The sequence below is a fragment of the Parasteatoda tepidariorum genome, chromosome 9 (assembly GCF_043381705.1).
Source record: "Parasteatoda tepidariorum isolate YZ-2023 chromosome 9, CAS_Ptep_4.0, whole genome shotgun sequence".
Lineage (NCBI taxonomy): Eukaryota > Metazoa > Arthropoda > Arachnida > Araneae > Theridiidae > Parasteatoda > Parasteatoda tepidariorum.
The window spans coordinates 34,937,883-34,956,022 of record NC_092212.1 but is presented as its reverse complement, the minus strand read 5'-3'; the positions used below and the strand labels follow the sequence as shown (position 1 = coordinate 34,956,022).

At 30.8% G+C, this 18,140-nt stretch overlaps 1 protein-coding gene across 1 annotated transcript; it reads left to right on the top strand.

The window, feature by feature from the left end:
- Positions 1-9,181: 9,181 nt before the first annotated feature.
- LOC107437022 (uncharacterized) lies at positions 9,182-17,924 on the top strand. The gene is made up of 3 exons (XM_016048885.4): positions 9,182-9,441; positions 14,915-15,012; positions 16,491-17,924. Exons 1-3 carry the CDS (start codon positions 9,384-9,386, stop codon positions 17,724-17,726), a joined length of 1,392 nt encoding a protein of 463 aa, XP_015904371.2. The 5' UTR covers positions 9,182-9,383; the 3' UTR covers positions 17,727-17,924.
- Positions 17,925-18,140: the final 216 nt, after the last annotated feature.

Here is an 18,140-nt window from a genome sequence, read left to right as displayed (position 1 = left end):
TTAACAAAAAGAATTGCGTTAAGATTTTTATATCTTGAGTGCAGGTTTTCATATTTCCTTTCCTCTTGCCAAATATGTAATATTTTGCTCCGAAAAATATTACTATATTTTATTTCAATTTTCTATTCCAAAACTTTTCAAGCCCTTTAAGCTTTCAAATGTAACTTAGAAACTCCAAAATGATTCTAAAGAATATGTATCCTAGACTTATGGCTACAATATCATTCATACGTTCCCTGAAGCCCAAAAATGCAAAATTTCACAGAAAACTCGAAAAACTATGCAAAAATAAAATGGTAACGCCAAAATTCTTTTATAACTTGCAAAGGAAAACACTTTCGAGTCAGGTATGCGAAATCAATTTTCCGACGCCACTGTTTTCTTTGCGTTTACCATTTTTTTTCGCTTCCAAGTTTCTGTTATCGTTTCTATTGGCCTGGAGTTTGAGCAATGTTTTCGCATTCCTGTTGATCTTCGCCTGTGAGGAATACATTCCGCAATATCTTAAGAATTTCCCTCTTCTTTTTAATATTTTTTTTCTGCTTTGGGATATTGATCTAACACATCACAAGTGGTTTTATAATATCAATTGCTTTTTTTTCTTTCAAATATCTGAAACACAGTAAAATTAACATATTTTTTAAAAGTAAACCCAGTTAGNATATGTATATATATATACATATATATATATATATATACATATATATATATATATATATGTATGCCATAGTACATAAATAATTTTTTTCTGTTCAACTACCGTTGATTTCAAGTGAGTAATGTGTTAGAAATACGTTTTAAAAGCGTAAAAATAAGTTTAAAAAAAAGCACGTGGTATCAGACAACTTTAAGAGTATAAATTTGAGGACTTAGACCTTCGTAGTAATATATTTACGTAACGTACTAGGGCCCGGAATTAAAGAGGCAGATGCGCCCGCCATTTCTTAGCAAAAACTTTCACCAATGTGGAAGAGCTACAAGATTTGTTAACTTATCGATGCAAACGACTCTAATCTAAACTAGGATAATTCGTAAATAAAAGCGTGTTCGCGTGCTCATCGATTCACATTTTATTTCAGAAACTTTTTTGAATGCTTGAATAAATTCATTAAAAAATTTATTATTATTCTTATTTAAAGTAAAAAAATTATTCATTACTGGATAGAAACATTTTATACACATAAAAAAAACTTCAAAGTAGATAGAAAAAAAAGCAAACGGAGAAGAATCAGTAAATTTATCTTTGCATTGGATTTAAGCTCATCTAAAATTGATCCTGAATTTGGGCAACTTATCCATTTCTGCCTCTTTGGAGGAATTTTTAAGGGATTTGAAAGAGTATTAATTTTTTTTACCATCTTTCCTATTTACTTTAAGTTGAGATTCTCAGAAATGAACCTGCAAGAAAATTTGACATACTGTTTTATATTTTCATACTTAAATTAAATCACATTAAAAGATTCAGAGTTTCAATTTTGTAAATATACTCCCATTAGCTTTTCTACAACCGAAACTAAATATTCCAGCCATTTAACGCGAAAATTTTAAAGAAAAAAATGGAATATTGATAGATTCCAAAACTTATGAAAGATCGCATTTTAAATATGTTTATAATTATGAAATCTAAACAAACACTTTGAACTTTAAGCGATATACTACCATAAGTAATTGAAAAATTTAAATGAGCCAGGATTGAAAAACTAATAATCTGGCAAATAGTGAATCAAAATGAAATACAATAAGAAACAGGCAAATATATTTTTTTAAGAAAACAAAGAGAAATGCTTAAATGCAAATACAAAACTCGGCGATTCTGAGATACGTTTAGCGAAAATTTATTCAGCCTTTATTTACCCGGTTTTATGCCATGCAAATACTGAAAATTGTAAAATATATTATTAAATGTTGTTTAAAGGTCATATTTTAAATAAATATTAATTAATAAATGCAAATTTCAATGAAAATTTTTATGTTTGATACATAGTTAGAACTCAACTATTCATGTAACCCCGAAAAGTTATTCATTTATTCATTTTTAAAGAAACAGACAAAACCAAGCATTCAGGAACAAATTCTAACAACTTAAGAACGCTTATATACTACATATATAAATAAATGAATTCAATCAATTATAAGTAAATGAGTATTTTCCTCACGTTACCGAGCTCCAATTCCAGGCTGCCAGTTATATTTTCTGCAATTTATTACCCATTTCTTCTTTCTTTCGAGATGTGATAAAAATCTTAACATTAGAAAGCCCATTTTTTTAAACTGTTAGTCCAAATCATCGCCGCACAATTACCCATATCAATAATTTTAAGTATCTAAATGGGCTTCAAATACTCACGCTAATGTTAACTCTACGTAACTAGGGAACTTGTTTGCTCCATAATGGCGGACAGTTCAAAGGCGTAGTAATATCTTTTCTACATAAACATAGCTTCGCTTCTCTTTTGCAGATAGTTAATTTTTTATTTCGCTAAATANATCATAGTACATAAAAAAATTGTTTTTTTGTTCAACTACCGTTGATTTTTAGTAAGCAATGTGTTAGAAATACGTTTTAAAAACATAAATATAAGTAAAAAAAAAGCACGTGGTTTCAGACAACTTTGAAAGTTTAAATTTGAGGACTTAGACCTACGTAGTAATATCTTTACGTGACGTATAAGGGCCCTGAATTAAAGAGGCCGATTCGTCCGCCTTTTCTTAGCAAAAACTTTCACCAATGTGGTAGAGCTACAAGGCTTGTCAACTTATCGTTATAAACGACGCCAACCTAAACTAGGATAATTCGTAAATAAAAGCGCCTTCGCGTGAGCATCGATCTACATTTTATTTCAGAAACTTTTTTTGAATGCTTGAACAAATTCATTAAAACATTTATTATTATTGTTATTTGAAATAAAAAATACTGGATAGAAACATTTGATACACATAAAAAACCCTTAAAGTATAAAATAAAAAATAAAGCAAATAAAGAAGAATCAATAAGTTTATCTTTGTATTAGATTTATGCTCATCTAAAAATCCTGAATTTGGACAAGCTATCCATTTTTGTCTCTTTGGAGGAATTGTTAAGGAATTTGAAATGGTATCTGGCCTTAATTTTTTGTTACCGTCTTTCCTATTTTCTTTAAGTTGAGATTTTTAATAATGAACCTGCATGAAAATTTGAAATACTGTTTTATATTTTCATACTTAAATTAAATCACATTAAAAGAATCAGAGTTTCAATTTTGTAAATATACTCCAATTAGCTTTTCTACAACAGAAACTAATTATTCCCGCTATTTAACGCTGGAATTTTAAGGAAAAAAATAGAACATTGGTAGATTCAAAAACAATCGTAGGTACAACCGTAAAACAAGCGATTGGTAGAAAGATCGCATTTTAAGTATGCTTATTATTATAAAATCTAAACAAACCGTTTGAACTTTAAGCGATATGTTATCATAAGTAATTAAAAAATTTAAATGAGCCAGGATTAAAAAGTTAATAAACTGGCATATAGTGAATCAAAATGAAATTCAATAAGAAACAGGTAAATAATATTTTTTTTAAGAAAACAAAGAGAAATACTTAAATGTAAATACAAAACTTGGCGATTCTGAGATCCTTTTGGCGAACACTTATTCAGCCAATCTGTTGCCTTTATTTACCCCGTTTTATACCATGCAAACACTGAAAATTGTTAAATATATTATTAAATGCTGTTTAAAGGTCATATTTCAAATAAATATTTATTTAATAAATGCAAATTTCAATAAAAATTCTTATATTTGATATATAGTTAGAACTGAACTATTCAAGTAACCCCGAAAAGTTATTCACTTATTCATTTTTAAAGAAACAGACAAAACCAAGCATTCAGGAACAAATTCTGACATTTTAAGGCAGCTTATATACTACATATATAAATAAATGAATTCAATAAATTAGAAATAAATGAGTATTTTCCTCACATAAACGACTGCCAGTTATATTTTCTGCAATTTATTACCCATTTCTTCTTTCTTTTGAGATCTGATAAAAATCTTAAAATTAGAAAGCCCTTTTTTTAAACTGTTGGTCCAAATCATCGCCACACAATTACCCATATCAATAATTTTAAGTATCTAAAAGGGCTTCGAACTCTCACGCTAATGTTAACACTACGTAACTAGGGAACTTGTTTGCTCCATAATGGCGGACAGTTCATAGGCGAAGCGTACATAGGCGTAGTAATATCTTTTCTTCATAAACTTTGCTTCTATTTTGCAGATAATTTATTTTTTTATTTCAATAAAACTCACTATATATATATATATTTATATATATATCTGTGTGAAATTAGTCAGAAAAAAATGGNTGGTGGTTTTTAAAACTTGATTAGAAGAAAAGGTATATATATATATATATATGTTTAAATTATTTAAAGTAATGGCAGTCAAAATTATTTTAAACCACATTTACTTAAAGAAGAGTAAAATGTAATTATATAAGTTTTGCCACCACATTAAATATAAAAATTAAGTCTTCCAGAAAAACCGGAAGTACGATTTGAATTCGAACTATTGGAAGGTAATAAAGCTATTAACAGGTATGCATATATTCTTATTTAAAACATTGTATTCCGCAACATCTCGAGAACTTCTCTTTTTTTATACTTAAGGATATTGTTCTAATAATATTGATTGGTTATTTAAACACCATCAAGAAGTAAACGTTTCTGTTACGTCTTTTAAAGATTTACGCATGTTATTTAAGCAAATTTAGAAAAGAGTCTTATACAATGTTCTGCAGGTAGTAAAATTCACGTTGATTTATTTCAAACAATTTTTAATCAAATACAATTTAAAAAGAATAATTTCTCCTTTAAAACTTTAGATTTCATAATATTTGTAGAATTTTTCTTCTTTTTATTAATACTTTTTTTTCTTCTTTGGAATATTAATCTAATACATTTGTAGTGGTTTTTTTAATATTAATTGGTAATTTTTGAATTCTGAAACAAAAAAAAAACTATTTTTTTAAAAAGTGAAACTGATTAGTTTGTACAGTTCACATAATATTTAAGTAAGCTTAGAGCGAAGCGATTAATGCCCGTGGAAAGTAAAATTTCTGATGATTTCTGTTAAAAAAATATTCAGGGTTAATTTATTTTTAAAAGAAGCTATACATTATTTGTTTAAAACTTTACATGTTTCAGAATATTCCGATAATTTCTCTTTTTTAATAATTTTCTTCTACTTTAGGATATAGATCAAGGAATATCAAATTGGATGAATTTATTCAAATCTAATTTTCCTGGTTGATGAAAATGAAAGCAATTTTTAAAATTAATTTGTAAATAGATTTATTAATTAGATGGGTGATTTACCGGTTTTGTTCCGCAATAGACGAATGAAAACAGCTAACATATTTGTCAAAAAAATGTTTTGTAAGCATGTTCATTAAATACCCTGCATTTAATTATAGTTTTCCTCTCTGCCCCTCTGGTAAGCAATCGCTCTAACATTAAATAAACAATTTATACCACTGCATCAATAAATTTTTTTTCTTTTGCCCTATTATTCCTTATAATTCAGATAATTTTATCATTCTTTCTAAAACTCTTTCAGATAATTGTTTCAGTGATTTATGAACTCTTCACAAAGATTCAAGGTGCAATAGGAAAAATGCTTTAACCTTGATCTTTTGGTAAGTTTGGTAATCGTCTTATTATTTCGTCAAATTTCATAACTTTTCTTTTTACCATTTTGGTCATTTATGTGTTTGTTGTCGGAAATTTTCAGTGATTTCATGGTTTAATACTTTAAGGGAATATTAATCTATTGTCTCAATGAATGTATTACATATCAATGAAACTCTTAAGGTGATCAAAATCTATGAAGAATGGATGTAGTAAATTGGTTCTGTTTTTTTATTTTTTTATTTTTTATTATTGCCCACATATATGCAGGTTTGAGTGTTCTGAATGTTCATTAAAAACTACGGCTTACATATCCTTGTAAAGTGGAAAAACTAATAGCACAATTTAGAGAAGGACATCAAGTAGACGCATCCAAGTTAACGGTGGGATTCAAACCTGCTACCTCTCCACTTCAGAGTGTTCTGTGGAATGTTGAGAGAGCTTCGAACAACACCGTAGTCAAGCATCACTGGCTGTGGTCAGTGTGTGGGTGGATGACCACTTGGATCAGTCCGCGTAGGGACCGATGGTGTGTGGTATGGGTCCTCATTAAACTGTTCTACCGTAAAGTGCTCGACTTCGCTCGCAGATCGTCGGGCTACCGAAGCGGGGGTGCCATCCGCTATGCAGAGGATCAAAATTGTGATGGCATGTCTTCGGATCATTCTCAGGGATGTTTTTCAGACCGTCCCCAATAGCCGATTGTGCAGCTCTAGTGAGACGTAAATGAGCTACATACAGCANAAATTTTAAATAATATAAATAGAAAATCTCATTTAGTCAATTTTTTTGCGATGACAAAATATGCATAAAATTTAATTATCATTAAGGGATTCAAATTTTCAAGATCTTTTCTACCAACAACTATTAGGACTATTTTTTCAGATTGCCACTCTATTTAAGAATCGGAATTTTTGAAAAAAAAAGGTATATTTAATCAGAGAAGGTATATTTTTATTTCTTATTTCGTGACTTAAAAAAATATAGGTCTGTTAAAATTAATTGTCGTCAGGCCAGATGTATGAACCCGTTGACCTGAAGAAAATCAAACACCAAAAGAGGAGTAGAGTAAATGTCTTCCCAGAGAAGACCAAGACAGTTCAGGATGTGATCGGCGGAAGCCCGGTGTAGATGGCATTCAGGGCAGAGTAGGTAGGTTTTAGTTCCCTCAGAAAATAGTAAACCTTTAAGATGGCCGGTAGCTAGGCGGGAAATGGTGGGTTCATGGTAAGGTAATTTGCAGCTTCTGTTTGTCCGAAGACTGGAGCACCCGGAGGTAGAAGACTGTCTTAGCTCCTCAGACACCCAAGCCGCTCCTAAAAATGATTTCATTCTTCGTGTGATTTCATGGTTTAATACTTTAACGGCATATTAATCTACTGTCCCAATGAATGTATTATATATCAATGAAACTCTTAAGGTGATTTTTTTCGTGATCAAAATCTATGAAGATGATCAAATAATATAAGGATATCTATAAGGGTATCTAAATAATCTATAATGTAATCAAAATCTATGAAGAATGGATGAAGCAAATAGGCTCTGTAATTTTTTTTTATTTTTTATTATTGCCCATATATATGTAGGTTAGAGTGTTCTGAATGTTCACTAAAAACTACGATTTACATATCCTTGTAAAGTGGAAAAATGTATAGCACAATTAAGAGAATGACATTAAGTAGACTCATCCAAGTTTATAGTGGGATTCAAATCTGCTACCTCCCCTCTTCAGAGTGTTCGGTGGAACGTTGAGAGAGCTTCGATCATCACCGTAGTCAAGCATCACTGGCTGTGGTCAGTGTTCGGGTGGGTGACCACTTGGATCAGTCTGCGTAGGGACCGAGGGTGTGTGGTATGGGTCTTTGTTAAACTGTTCTACCGTAAAGTGCTCGACTTCGCGCGCAGGTGGTCGGGCTACCGAAGCGGGGGTGCCATCCGCTATGCAGAGGATCAAAATTGTGATGGCATGTCTTCGGATCATTCTCAGGGATGTTTTTCAGACCGTCCCCAATAGCCGATTGTGCAGCTCTAGTGAGACGTAAATGAGCTACATACAGCAGCAACAACAAAAATCAAAAATATAGCAAATTTCATTTCTCCAACGTTTATAAAATGCACGTGATGTACATTAGTCTTGAAAACTATGTCTACTTTACTAGTATATACACTTATAGTAGCACTTTATATCTACATATTTTATTCTGAACAGAGCTTCGAATCGGATAAAAAAGGCGTGTAAAAGCTGTTGCTTAATTAAAACCTCCATTACACTATGTATAAAGTTAGACGACTCATACACAGATTGGACACAGTCACTTTCTTAATTGAGATTAATCTGTCAATCTGTTAGCTCACCTGCCCTCCAATATAAATATTGTGAAGGTCACGAATGTATCTACCATATTTGTCTTTCTATTCTTAATGAGAATGGATCTCAGAGTACTAGTGCGACGATTACATGAAACAAAGATCTCATTAAAAGTGAAAGAGTAAGATGGTTCAAAGCCACCACCATTTGTAAAAAATAAATAGAAACAATTCTAGCAGTGCCAAAAGATCTGCTTTAACTCAAAAATATAAATGGTTTGGTACAACACATATGCTTGCTTGAAACCAACCAAAATATATTTTTCGTTCTGTAAATCTGGTGATGGAATTTTTTTATTATTATTTTTTATTTATTTACATTATTATATGCATAAGCGGGCATAGTTTGCGTCCTCAATACAAAAAAGCGCTTTAAACCCTTTGTTAACATAAGAACATATAGCTGTTATTGCAGTATTTCATTTACGTCGCACTAGAGTTGCACAATGGGCTATTGGCGAAGGTCTGGGAAGCATCCCTGAGGATGATCCGAAGGCATGCAATCACAATTTTGATCATCTGCAGAGGGGATGGCACCACCCGCTTCAATAGCCCGACGACTTGCGCGCGAAGTAGAGCACTTTACGGTTGAACAGTTTAACGAGGACCAATACCGCACACCCTCCGTACCTATGCATACTAAGAACCTATAGCATATATTAGAGAAATGCAGTACAACAATCTATCCAAGGTCATAATGGGATTCGAACCTGCTACCTCCAAGCTATAGAGCACTTGTTGGGAGGTATATACCACTCGTAACGAAGGCCGCTTCTGACAAAATAAAAAGTATATATAGAGTGTATGAAATTTTTCACGGGTTATGAATAAGGAGTCTCTTCCTTTTCACGTAGTTGTTGTTGTAGTTCATTTGCGTCGCACTAGAGCTGCACAATGGGCTATTGGCGATTGTCTGGCAAACATTTCTAGGAGGATCCGAAGACATGCCTTCATACTTTTGATCCTCTACAGAAGGGATGGCACCCACGCTTCAGTAATCCAAATACCTGCACGCGAAGTCGAGTACTTTACGGTAGAATAGTTCAACGAGGACAAATACCGCACACCCTCGGTTGCTACACAGAATGTTTCAAGTGGTCACTCACCCGCACACTGACCGCAGCCACCCCTTCACGTAGTGACACCATCGTTAGACCAAACTTTTCGTTTACCCAAATACAAAAAACGGATTAAACTCAAACGTTTTAAAAACTTGGTGCTGTAATAGTGACAAATATTTTTTTATAACATACCTAATAATCAATCAATCACATTCCGCAGATATAAATTATTGCCCTTTGCATTGACTTTCTCTTTTATTCAGTTATACATTTTTTTAGAAATGGCTATCGTAAGAAAGTTTACTGTGTTTCTTCTTCTTTTATCTGTGGTAACGCTAAGTAAGTACTTTTAAATCTTGGTTTATTTGTTAGTCATGAATTTCCTCAGATATTTTGTTTTGATAAAATATATTAAAGTTTAATTTGAGTATTTCTTATTGTAATATATAATGGAAATACTTTAAGGGGAATACGATTAAGAATAATTTTATATTGGGTATTTAAATATTAACAGTTATATAACGAAAATTGCACTTTAACAAATAACACTTGTAATATATGAAAATTAAAAGTGTTACTTTTGTGAGTAAAAACCTGAATAGTAAATTTTTGTTAGCATTCTTTGAAAGAAAAGAGAATTAACGACAGTTTCAAATTCAATTTATGGTAGGTTAAAATTAAATATTCAGAAAATCTTCAAATTAATGTGAATAACTATGACATTTTAATGGAAAACATTTTTGGAAACATAAAGCATTTATACGGCAGTTCATTTTTAATTACCTTATTTACATTTCTACATTACACTGTCCCTACATTAATAAATCTGACTACCAGAGAGCAAGTACGTAAAAAAATATTTTTTTTGAATCCTAAACTGTACATTCTATGTGGTATTTTGAGTGTGTTTATTGTATGGGCAAGTTATAGTAATTTTTCTTACGTACTTTATACAAAGTTAAAATCTCAATGTTTTATATTTATGAAAGTATTCATTTCATTAGCGTAACTACTTTTCGTCTTGAGATATTTGACCATTTTTTTCTATACTTTGGCTATAATTGAAATTAAGGCTTTATTGGAATATTGCATAAACCTTTCTTCATAAATAGACACTTAGTTCTTGCTTGTATGTGACTACTAAAATTTATAAGTGTTTTTTAATCGCTGCTCTTAGTAGTTAGAAACCCTTACCTGAATTTAAATACACAATGAGTGATTAATATTTAACAAAGAAAAATTCAAAATCTTGCATCACTATTGAAAAGATAAAATCATAAAAGCAAATTCGACTAAAGCCAAGGAGGTGGAAAGTAATGTAACGTGTTATCGTGTCAAACGTGTAAATAAATTAAATCAAACTTGTAAAAAATGTAACATGTCAAATTAAACCTATATCCTTCCTTGATATTGATTAGTAAGATTTTAAAAAGTTTTTCTCTCTAAACTATACATTTTTAAACTCTAATCGGTGATTTTTTTTTGTGAAATATTCTTGAAATATATTTGAAAGCTGCTTTCGGAAAACCCAAAATATTGCAGTATTAAAATCATTATGACCCCAAATTAATTATATTTACTTCAACAATCACTTGTGAACCTTGCACAACTGTAATGAATTACAGGGCTTTTATTTGCTTTAACCACCAGAGCAAAGTTTATAATATTATAACTGCCTACTACGTGCAGAAAACTGTATAACGTCTTTAGGCATCAATTCAAGGGGGAAAGCACCTAATTTAAGTTTTAAGGATAGTAAAACTTAAAACCTCTAATGCATATTTCTTATGGAATTAAATTCTTTATTTAGGTAAATATTTAGCTGAATCAAAGATTTTATAAAGAAACAAATGATTTTTAAAAAAAGTTAATAATGATGTCCTTGATTATTAAAATTTATGATTATTAAAATTTAGATTTTTAGCTTTTTTTTTTTTCCATTTAAAAAAGAACCACGATGGCTAAGTGGTAAATATCAGCCTTTTACAGCGACAGTCAGCTGAACTGTCATTGTGAAGAGCTGGAGTTCAATCCTCAGCTGTGGCTTGAAGCCCATCCAACATAAGATCGACAGGTACCAGCTTGTCAGGGAAGTCAAGATGACTTATATTCAGTGCTGACCACATTGCCACAGTCTCTTAGCTGGTCATGAAATTGTGGAGTTTTAACCTCCAGTACCTCCCGGCCTCATTCCAGTAGTTTTCTTTTTAATTTTTTTGCCCTTTCCCATCATTGATATTTTATTACACAATTCTTTTCGTAGGTGTTTGATTAGTTTACCTCTAACATCCACATGTCTTTGCACGAAACTGATAACTACTTGTAATTTATAACTCGTGGGTTTGATCTTTTCTCCACTTAATTTGATTTTTACAATTTATCTAATTTACAGGAGCGAATTTATAGTTCGTGAATTTGATCCTTTCTTCACTTGATTTGATCATTACAAATTACCTAATTTACAGGAGCGTAATTTATTGTACCAGCTTGTTTATTACCCGAGAAGCTGATACCTAATTTAATTGTTTTAGTTCTGCTTAAACAGACTGAAATTGTGAGAGAAAATTTTTAATTGTAGGACATCATATTAAACTAAAATGTTTAAAAGTTTAACTCAGAAATTATAGTCAATTTTATTTAAATCTTTTGTGGAAAATAAGCACGTATTTTATTTTTCTTACTGTGCCAGAACTTCCTTATCGTATTCAAAGTACTTTCATGCTACAATATGGTCCACTTTAGCAATGTTTTAAGACACAATTCAATAATATTAAAAAGTTATAACAGTTTCATTTAGTCGTGCTGCATTATTATTTTTTCCCTAATTTTTTTAACTTAAATTTAGTCGCATTACGTTAACTTAATTCCCGCACTGATTACTAAAAAGAACTTACTGTCTTCGAAAAATAACTTAAGTGCTTAGATCTGCAGAAAATAAAGGCCGTAAAATGAGCGACTTTTTTTTTAAAAAAAAGCTTCAAATCTTTGTCTGCGTCAGCTTCGAAACTTAATACTTTAGGAAAGTTCTATTTATTTCTGTAGAAACACAAGGAAAAAACATGTCCAATTTGAGATCTCGCCTCTTTTTGATTTTAAGAAATTTATGTCTCCTACAAAGAAGTAAACTATTTTATTCTTCGTTGCCGACTCTCGTTACATTGATTTGAGACCAATGTTTCTTTCCTACTCTATTGTAGTGGTTGGTCCTTATTGAAGTTTTTTTTTGTTGCTGAAATTCATTTGAGCAAAATTATAAGGTCTTTAAATAGGGGCGGAAACTAAGCAAACTAAGAGGTAGAAAAAAAGTGACTGTTTTTTTTAAAAAAATTAAAAAAATTAACTTTAAATAGACAAATTAAAGTCTTACTTAGTCTAAAATAATGTTTGATATTCATGATTTGAGTGCTTAACAACATTTGAAATTGACATATTAGCTTGAATTTTGTCTTTAACTTGAAACTTTAATTATATCATGCTCTTTAGGGGTAGTGTATAATTTATTCTAATTCCGGCACCTGCTTTTATACTCAATAAGAAAGACTTGGAATAATATTAAAACCATGTTGAGAAAATATTCATTTCATAGTTTTTCTAGTATGTGATTCCACCCAATTTAAAACAATCACTAATTATAACTTATCATTGCAGTTGAGCCTTAACACCTCCAACCACAATACTTCCAATATTTCCGAATACGATTTTCATCTAGGTACAAATACTTTTGCGTATTGTTGCGGTTGTTTTCTAGTGGAAATTCAGGACACGTGTGAAGTACTGTTTTAAGAAAAAGAATATTTATTAGTAAATTGATGAAAAATACCGCTGTTGGAAAAATGCCTTCTCACTATATTGTGAAATATTTTCTTATTTAATTTTCTAACAAATTTTTTCTATCTTTATGAGATGCCTGAATGAAAATCATAGCAAATGTATAAGGTTAAAAAAAGATATAAAACCCCATATTTTTTTTGAAAAACATTGTAGGAAAAGTTCCTTCACGAAGTTTTTTTTTAACTTTTATAATCCTTTTTGAGTAAACTGAACTCTCGTTCTTCGCCTCTGAAGTGCTGCTCATTAACGTTAACCGATGAATACCTGTGAACCTAAGTCACAGAGGTGAGCAGCATTGGCCAAACCATACTGCCACATATACCCGTTCATATGGTGGGTCACATTCACACAGCAGAGAACAACACACATAGTGAAACTTCCCACAACCATTTGGCTTCGCAATCCGGCATGCTGACCACTAGGCGGGCTTAATATCTTGAATATAAATTCTGTTTACACTTCAAAAACAGCTATTTTATTATGATTTTGAATTTCAAAAATTTTCTAGTTTTAAAATATATTTTTTCGTTAAAAATGCGATTTATCTAAATTTTTAGTTTTTAAAAAAAGGGAGTTCTCGACTGAATGTTTGTGGTAGAATGTTCCATTCGATCCCATATTCAATTCCCTCTTTTAGCTCTGAATAATTTACTTTAAGATTAACTTCGCACGTTTGGGTATGCATCCGATAAAATTCATAATTGTAAATCTTGGTTCAGATAGAAATCAAAAATTTTCGATAAAAGTATGAAAAGGGAAAAGTTTCATTAGAAAACAATTATAAATCGAAACTTAAATTGATACATTGCTACGACGACTAGCTATTATAACTGGAAAATTAATAACAGTTATGTTACTTTTTTACTGTTTTGCGTTAGGAACTAGTTCTGTTATTTTTTAACTGATCTACTGTAATTTGAAAGTATTCAATTTTCCCATTAGTTTCTTTGAAAGTCATCGTCATGCCAATTATGTATAATATTGCAATTTTATTCTTAAGGGTGCCTGTAACCCCCAGAGGTCGCGTTCCAATGTGGACTGGCCTTTGTAAGAAAAACATCAAGAATAAAAAAATCACCTTACCTGCAAAAAACGATTCCCTTTCCAACACAGATACCCAGGGCATAAGAGTTTTCTTCTCTGGTCATTCGTCTATGCGGACAATTGCTTGCAGGTAGCTGAAGCTGTGAAAACCGTCCACGGCATCATCCACTAGATTGTCTAGAGGCACAACCTCCCAACCAACTGTTATTTGCCCCACATTTTCATAGAAAAATAACTGTTTGTGTGTCATATTCACTAGTTTTAGTGTATTTTAAGTTATTTTCTCTATGTAATTTTTTTTTCAGTATAAGCGTTCATATAATTTTATGTAGTTAACAAATATCACAATTTAACCATAATATTTATTAATATACAAAAATAATATTTATATATAATATTTATGTATGAATAATAATTTTTATATAATATTTATTGTATATTAAAATGTTCCAAAATATTTATACGTATTTCATGGTGAAAAGTATTCCCCACGCCTCTAAAAATCAGGGCACATTCTCTTGTAACAAAATGAAATGGGTATTATCGTGCATTTAAAACTTCACAACTGAACAAATGGACATTTTATTTCTCATTTAGTTTAGAGATAAATTATATGTTAGCTATATTATGAGCCTGAATACTTCACTCGTTCAATACTTAATATAAAATGTTTATTCTAGTACTTAAAAATTTAAAACTAAAGTTTCTATCTAACCACATCTACTTCCCACCTATTAATAACCGTAACTCTGAAGTACTACAATACGTTTTTGGAAATTTTGGTAGCGAAATTTATTTTTCCTTTAAATTTGTGGCGACTCAAAGCTAGCAGTAATTTCAATTTCTAATATGTGTGTACTTTTTTTATCCTTCTAAATCTTAAATTGATAATGTAAGAATCAGTTAATATGAAACTGAGATTTTTTTTTTTAACCAGGTGAAGGTAATGAAAAGATATTCGACACTTATTTTAATGGTCACTGTTACTGGACGGAAGAAGTGTCTTACCATGTGCACTACTCATCAGGATGCAAGGTAAGAAAACATTTGTAGAAAATGATAGGTAATAAAGTTAACACGTAAATGCTTAATTCTTCCATATTCGTTACAAATAGAAAATACGTGTCAACGTTACATGATTTTCCCACTTTCCATGCTTTTTCCTCACCATTACCATGGTTATGGGAACTTTTACATTTTTTCCTATGGCAGTATGTTTCAGTAAGAATTGAAATATACTGATATGTATGTTGACAACTGATATGTGCGATACTTGCTTGCAATACAAACATAGAAGTTAGTCAAGAACTGCACTTAAAACTATATCGAAGTACAATTTTTATCGACATTTAAACTCGTAATATCTAAAACTCTCGCAGAAACTATTTTTTTAATTGATTTTCACAAAAGGTGATGGATGAAGAAAATACGGCTTAAATCTGGCGGCTTAATCTTAAATACGGAAATTAATCTGGCTTAAAATTTCAGTTGTTAATATCAAGATATAAAGTGTACACAAATATTAAACAATATTTTCATTTGGTGAAATATTGATTAGTAACTTCCCTATATTTATAGCATTAATCTTTATCAGATAATGAATTCTGTCAAATAATTTTCAAAACTAAAGAAAAAATTGAACATTTGACTCTGACCCTTTTTTTAGAGAAAGAAAAAGTCGAAGCACAATTGCGGTATTTACAGCATGTAGTAAATACCATAATTTTTTTTACTACATTTGTAAAATATTTGACCAAAGATGGTTTTTCTCTGAAAAAAATGCTATATTTTCCGAGTTTTTACCTTATCAGATAGGTAATTTATTTAAGACAGTAGCACTTGGTAGTATAATTAACGATTAGAGTAATATAAATTAATTAGTTTTGAACATGTTAAGCATTTTAAAATTTTAAGTAAAAGTTAATACTCTTTTTAATGCTTATTCATCTATTAATCGTAGTTTTTTTTAATGTTTATTTAAAAACAGAATGTACAGAAATGTCCATTGTACGCCGGCTGACGGAGCTTCCGTAGTATAAACTATGTGTTCATACGTTTCTTAACCTTTGAACTAGTGATTCTAGTTATCTAGATTATCTTAATTTACGCTTCCCAATATATTTAATCAAATTACTTTGAAATATGCCCAGCAATAGATTTTGTTATCATAATTTAGTGATTTAGTGACTAATTTACATAGTGTTTCAATTTGGTGTCAAATCATTTAATTGCGTACGATTTCTGATCTATTTAAGTTCAATGTTTAAAAATAGTTTTAAAAACCCGTGAAATTTACATTAAGTTAAAATAACTTGCAATAAAAACTGTACAGGTTCATAAGTGGGGAAGTCGATAAGTTATAAGTGGGGGAGTCTATAAGTCAGACATTTCTGGTTATGGATTGATACGCATTTCTCAATCCATAAGTGCCTTGTCTCGTCTCGGAGTTTGCAACCATTTTTCTGAATCCCCGCCTATATATCAAAATTATTTAAATGAGGTTTCTATTTTAGGTTTATTTTACATGCCAACGTGGGAAATTCTTGGACTTTCACAGATGTCCTGAATCAACAGTGTTCAATACTAAAACACTTCAGTGTGATACCAACGGCATCTGTGAAGATGATACAAGCGTTAATCCAACTTATGAAGCTTGGTGGAAAACAGTAGTAGACGTAATTGACGAAGTTCTCGAAGTCTTAGAAACCAGGAAGGAAAACTCATTATCATCTAATCCAGAAGGAACAGCCCAAATTGAGAAGACTGTATCTGTTGCAGTTCACCCTTCATCAACGGTGCATTTAGTGGAAAGCATTAAACCAACAGATTGTGAACAGTTCTCAGTTGATGCAACAAGCCATTTAAAAGGATCGGTAAGCCTACCTGTCGAAGCAGAGTCCACTTCTTATTGTACTAAAGAGATAGATGCCTCGAACACCGTTGCAAACATTCCTAATTTAAATACCGAAGCAGTTCAATGTGATTCTAACGGAGTCTGCGAATTAGGTACAAGCGTAAATCCAGAGCCATCTCACTCAACTGCAACTTCAAGTAAAACAAAACATACGTCAGCTTATACTGTACCTATACAACTTGATACCCAAACTTTGAAAACAGAAATCTTTTCTTCATATGTTACGCCAAGGGCATTACTTCATGAAGATGTGTTAAAGGCTATTGACCAATTGGGTTCATCTTATCTTGAAGCATTTGCATTTTCTTCCAATCTAACAAAGGAGAAAAAATTTATGAACGATTTCATTTTTCCAATAGTTAAAGACATTGTTAAAAATTCTACTATTATGTCTAAAATAAATCAACTATTTGAAGTTCTGTTTGAATCTGCTGATCCTGTATTGTATCAAATATTAGACCAGAAAGTAGACGAAGATTTAGGGTCATCAATAACTATTTCTCTAAAAGATATCAAAGATGCTTGGGATAGAACAACGTTTCTAGCATATCCAATTGTTAAAGAAATAATGCGATACACCAGCTCTCTTGTCTTTGGAAAAGCTGCTGAGAATACAGAGGTTCTTTTAGATTACTTGGAGCTCGACGATATCAAAATAATGGAAAACATCCCATCACTATTCGGCGCTTTTCTAGATTTGGTTTTTAAATATCGTTTATTAAACAAGCCTTCAACATCTGATCAACTTACATCTTATTCATTGATAGAGATTCGTAAAGATATGAAAGGTTTATTTGAGATTTTATCCGAGATGATTGGTAAAAAAGTTGTTTAATTAGAATTGGAAGTGTTTTGAAAATGGCTCCAATATAAGTGAAATGATTGATGTAAACTGCATATTTTAAAAATTTAGTGTCTGAACTTAAATTTTAATTTGAATTAATGTTAGATTTAAGAATTTTGTAATTTGTACAAGATTTAAATGTTTTTGATATTTTAAAGTTTCTGTAATTAAAGTGTTTTTTTTTATTTATTTGTGTTCATTTTTTTTTTACAAACATGTAAGGAATGAAACTAAATTTTTTGCCCTACGTTAGCCATAGAAACTAAATTCTGTTTTTATGAAACTGAGATAATCAATCGGAATTAACTGTCCAATTAGTTAAAATAGTTTAAGTAATGCAGTCACATTTTGAATGCTCAAAGTATACATTTCCACTTTAGTACTTTTGTAGCACATAACGTTTTC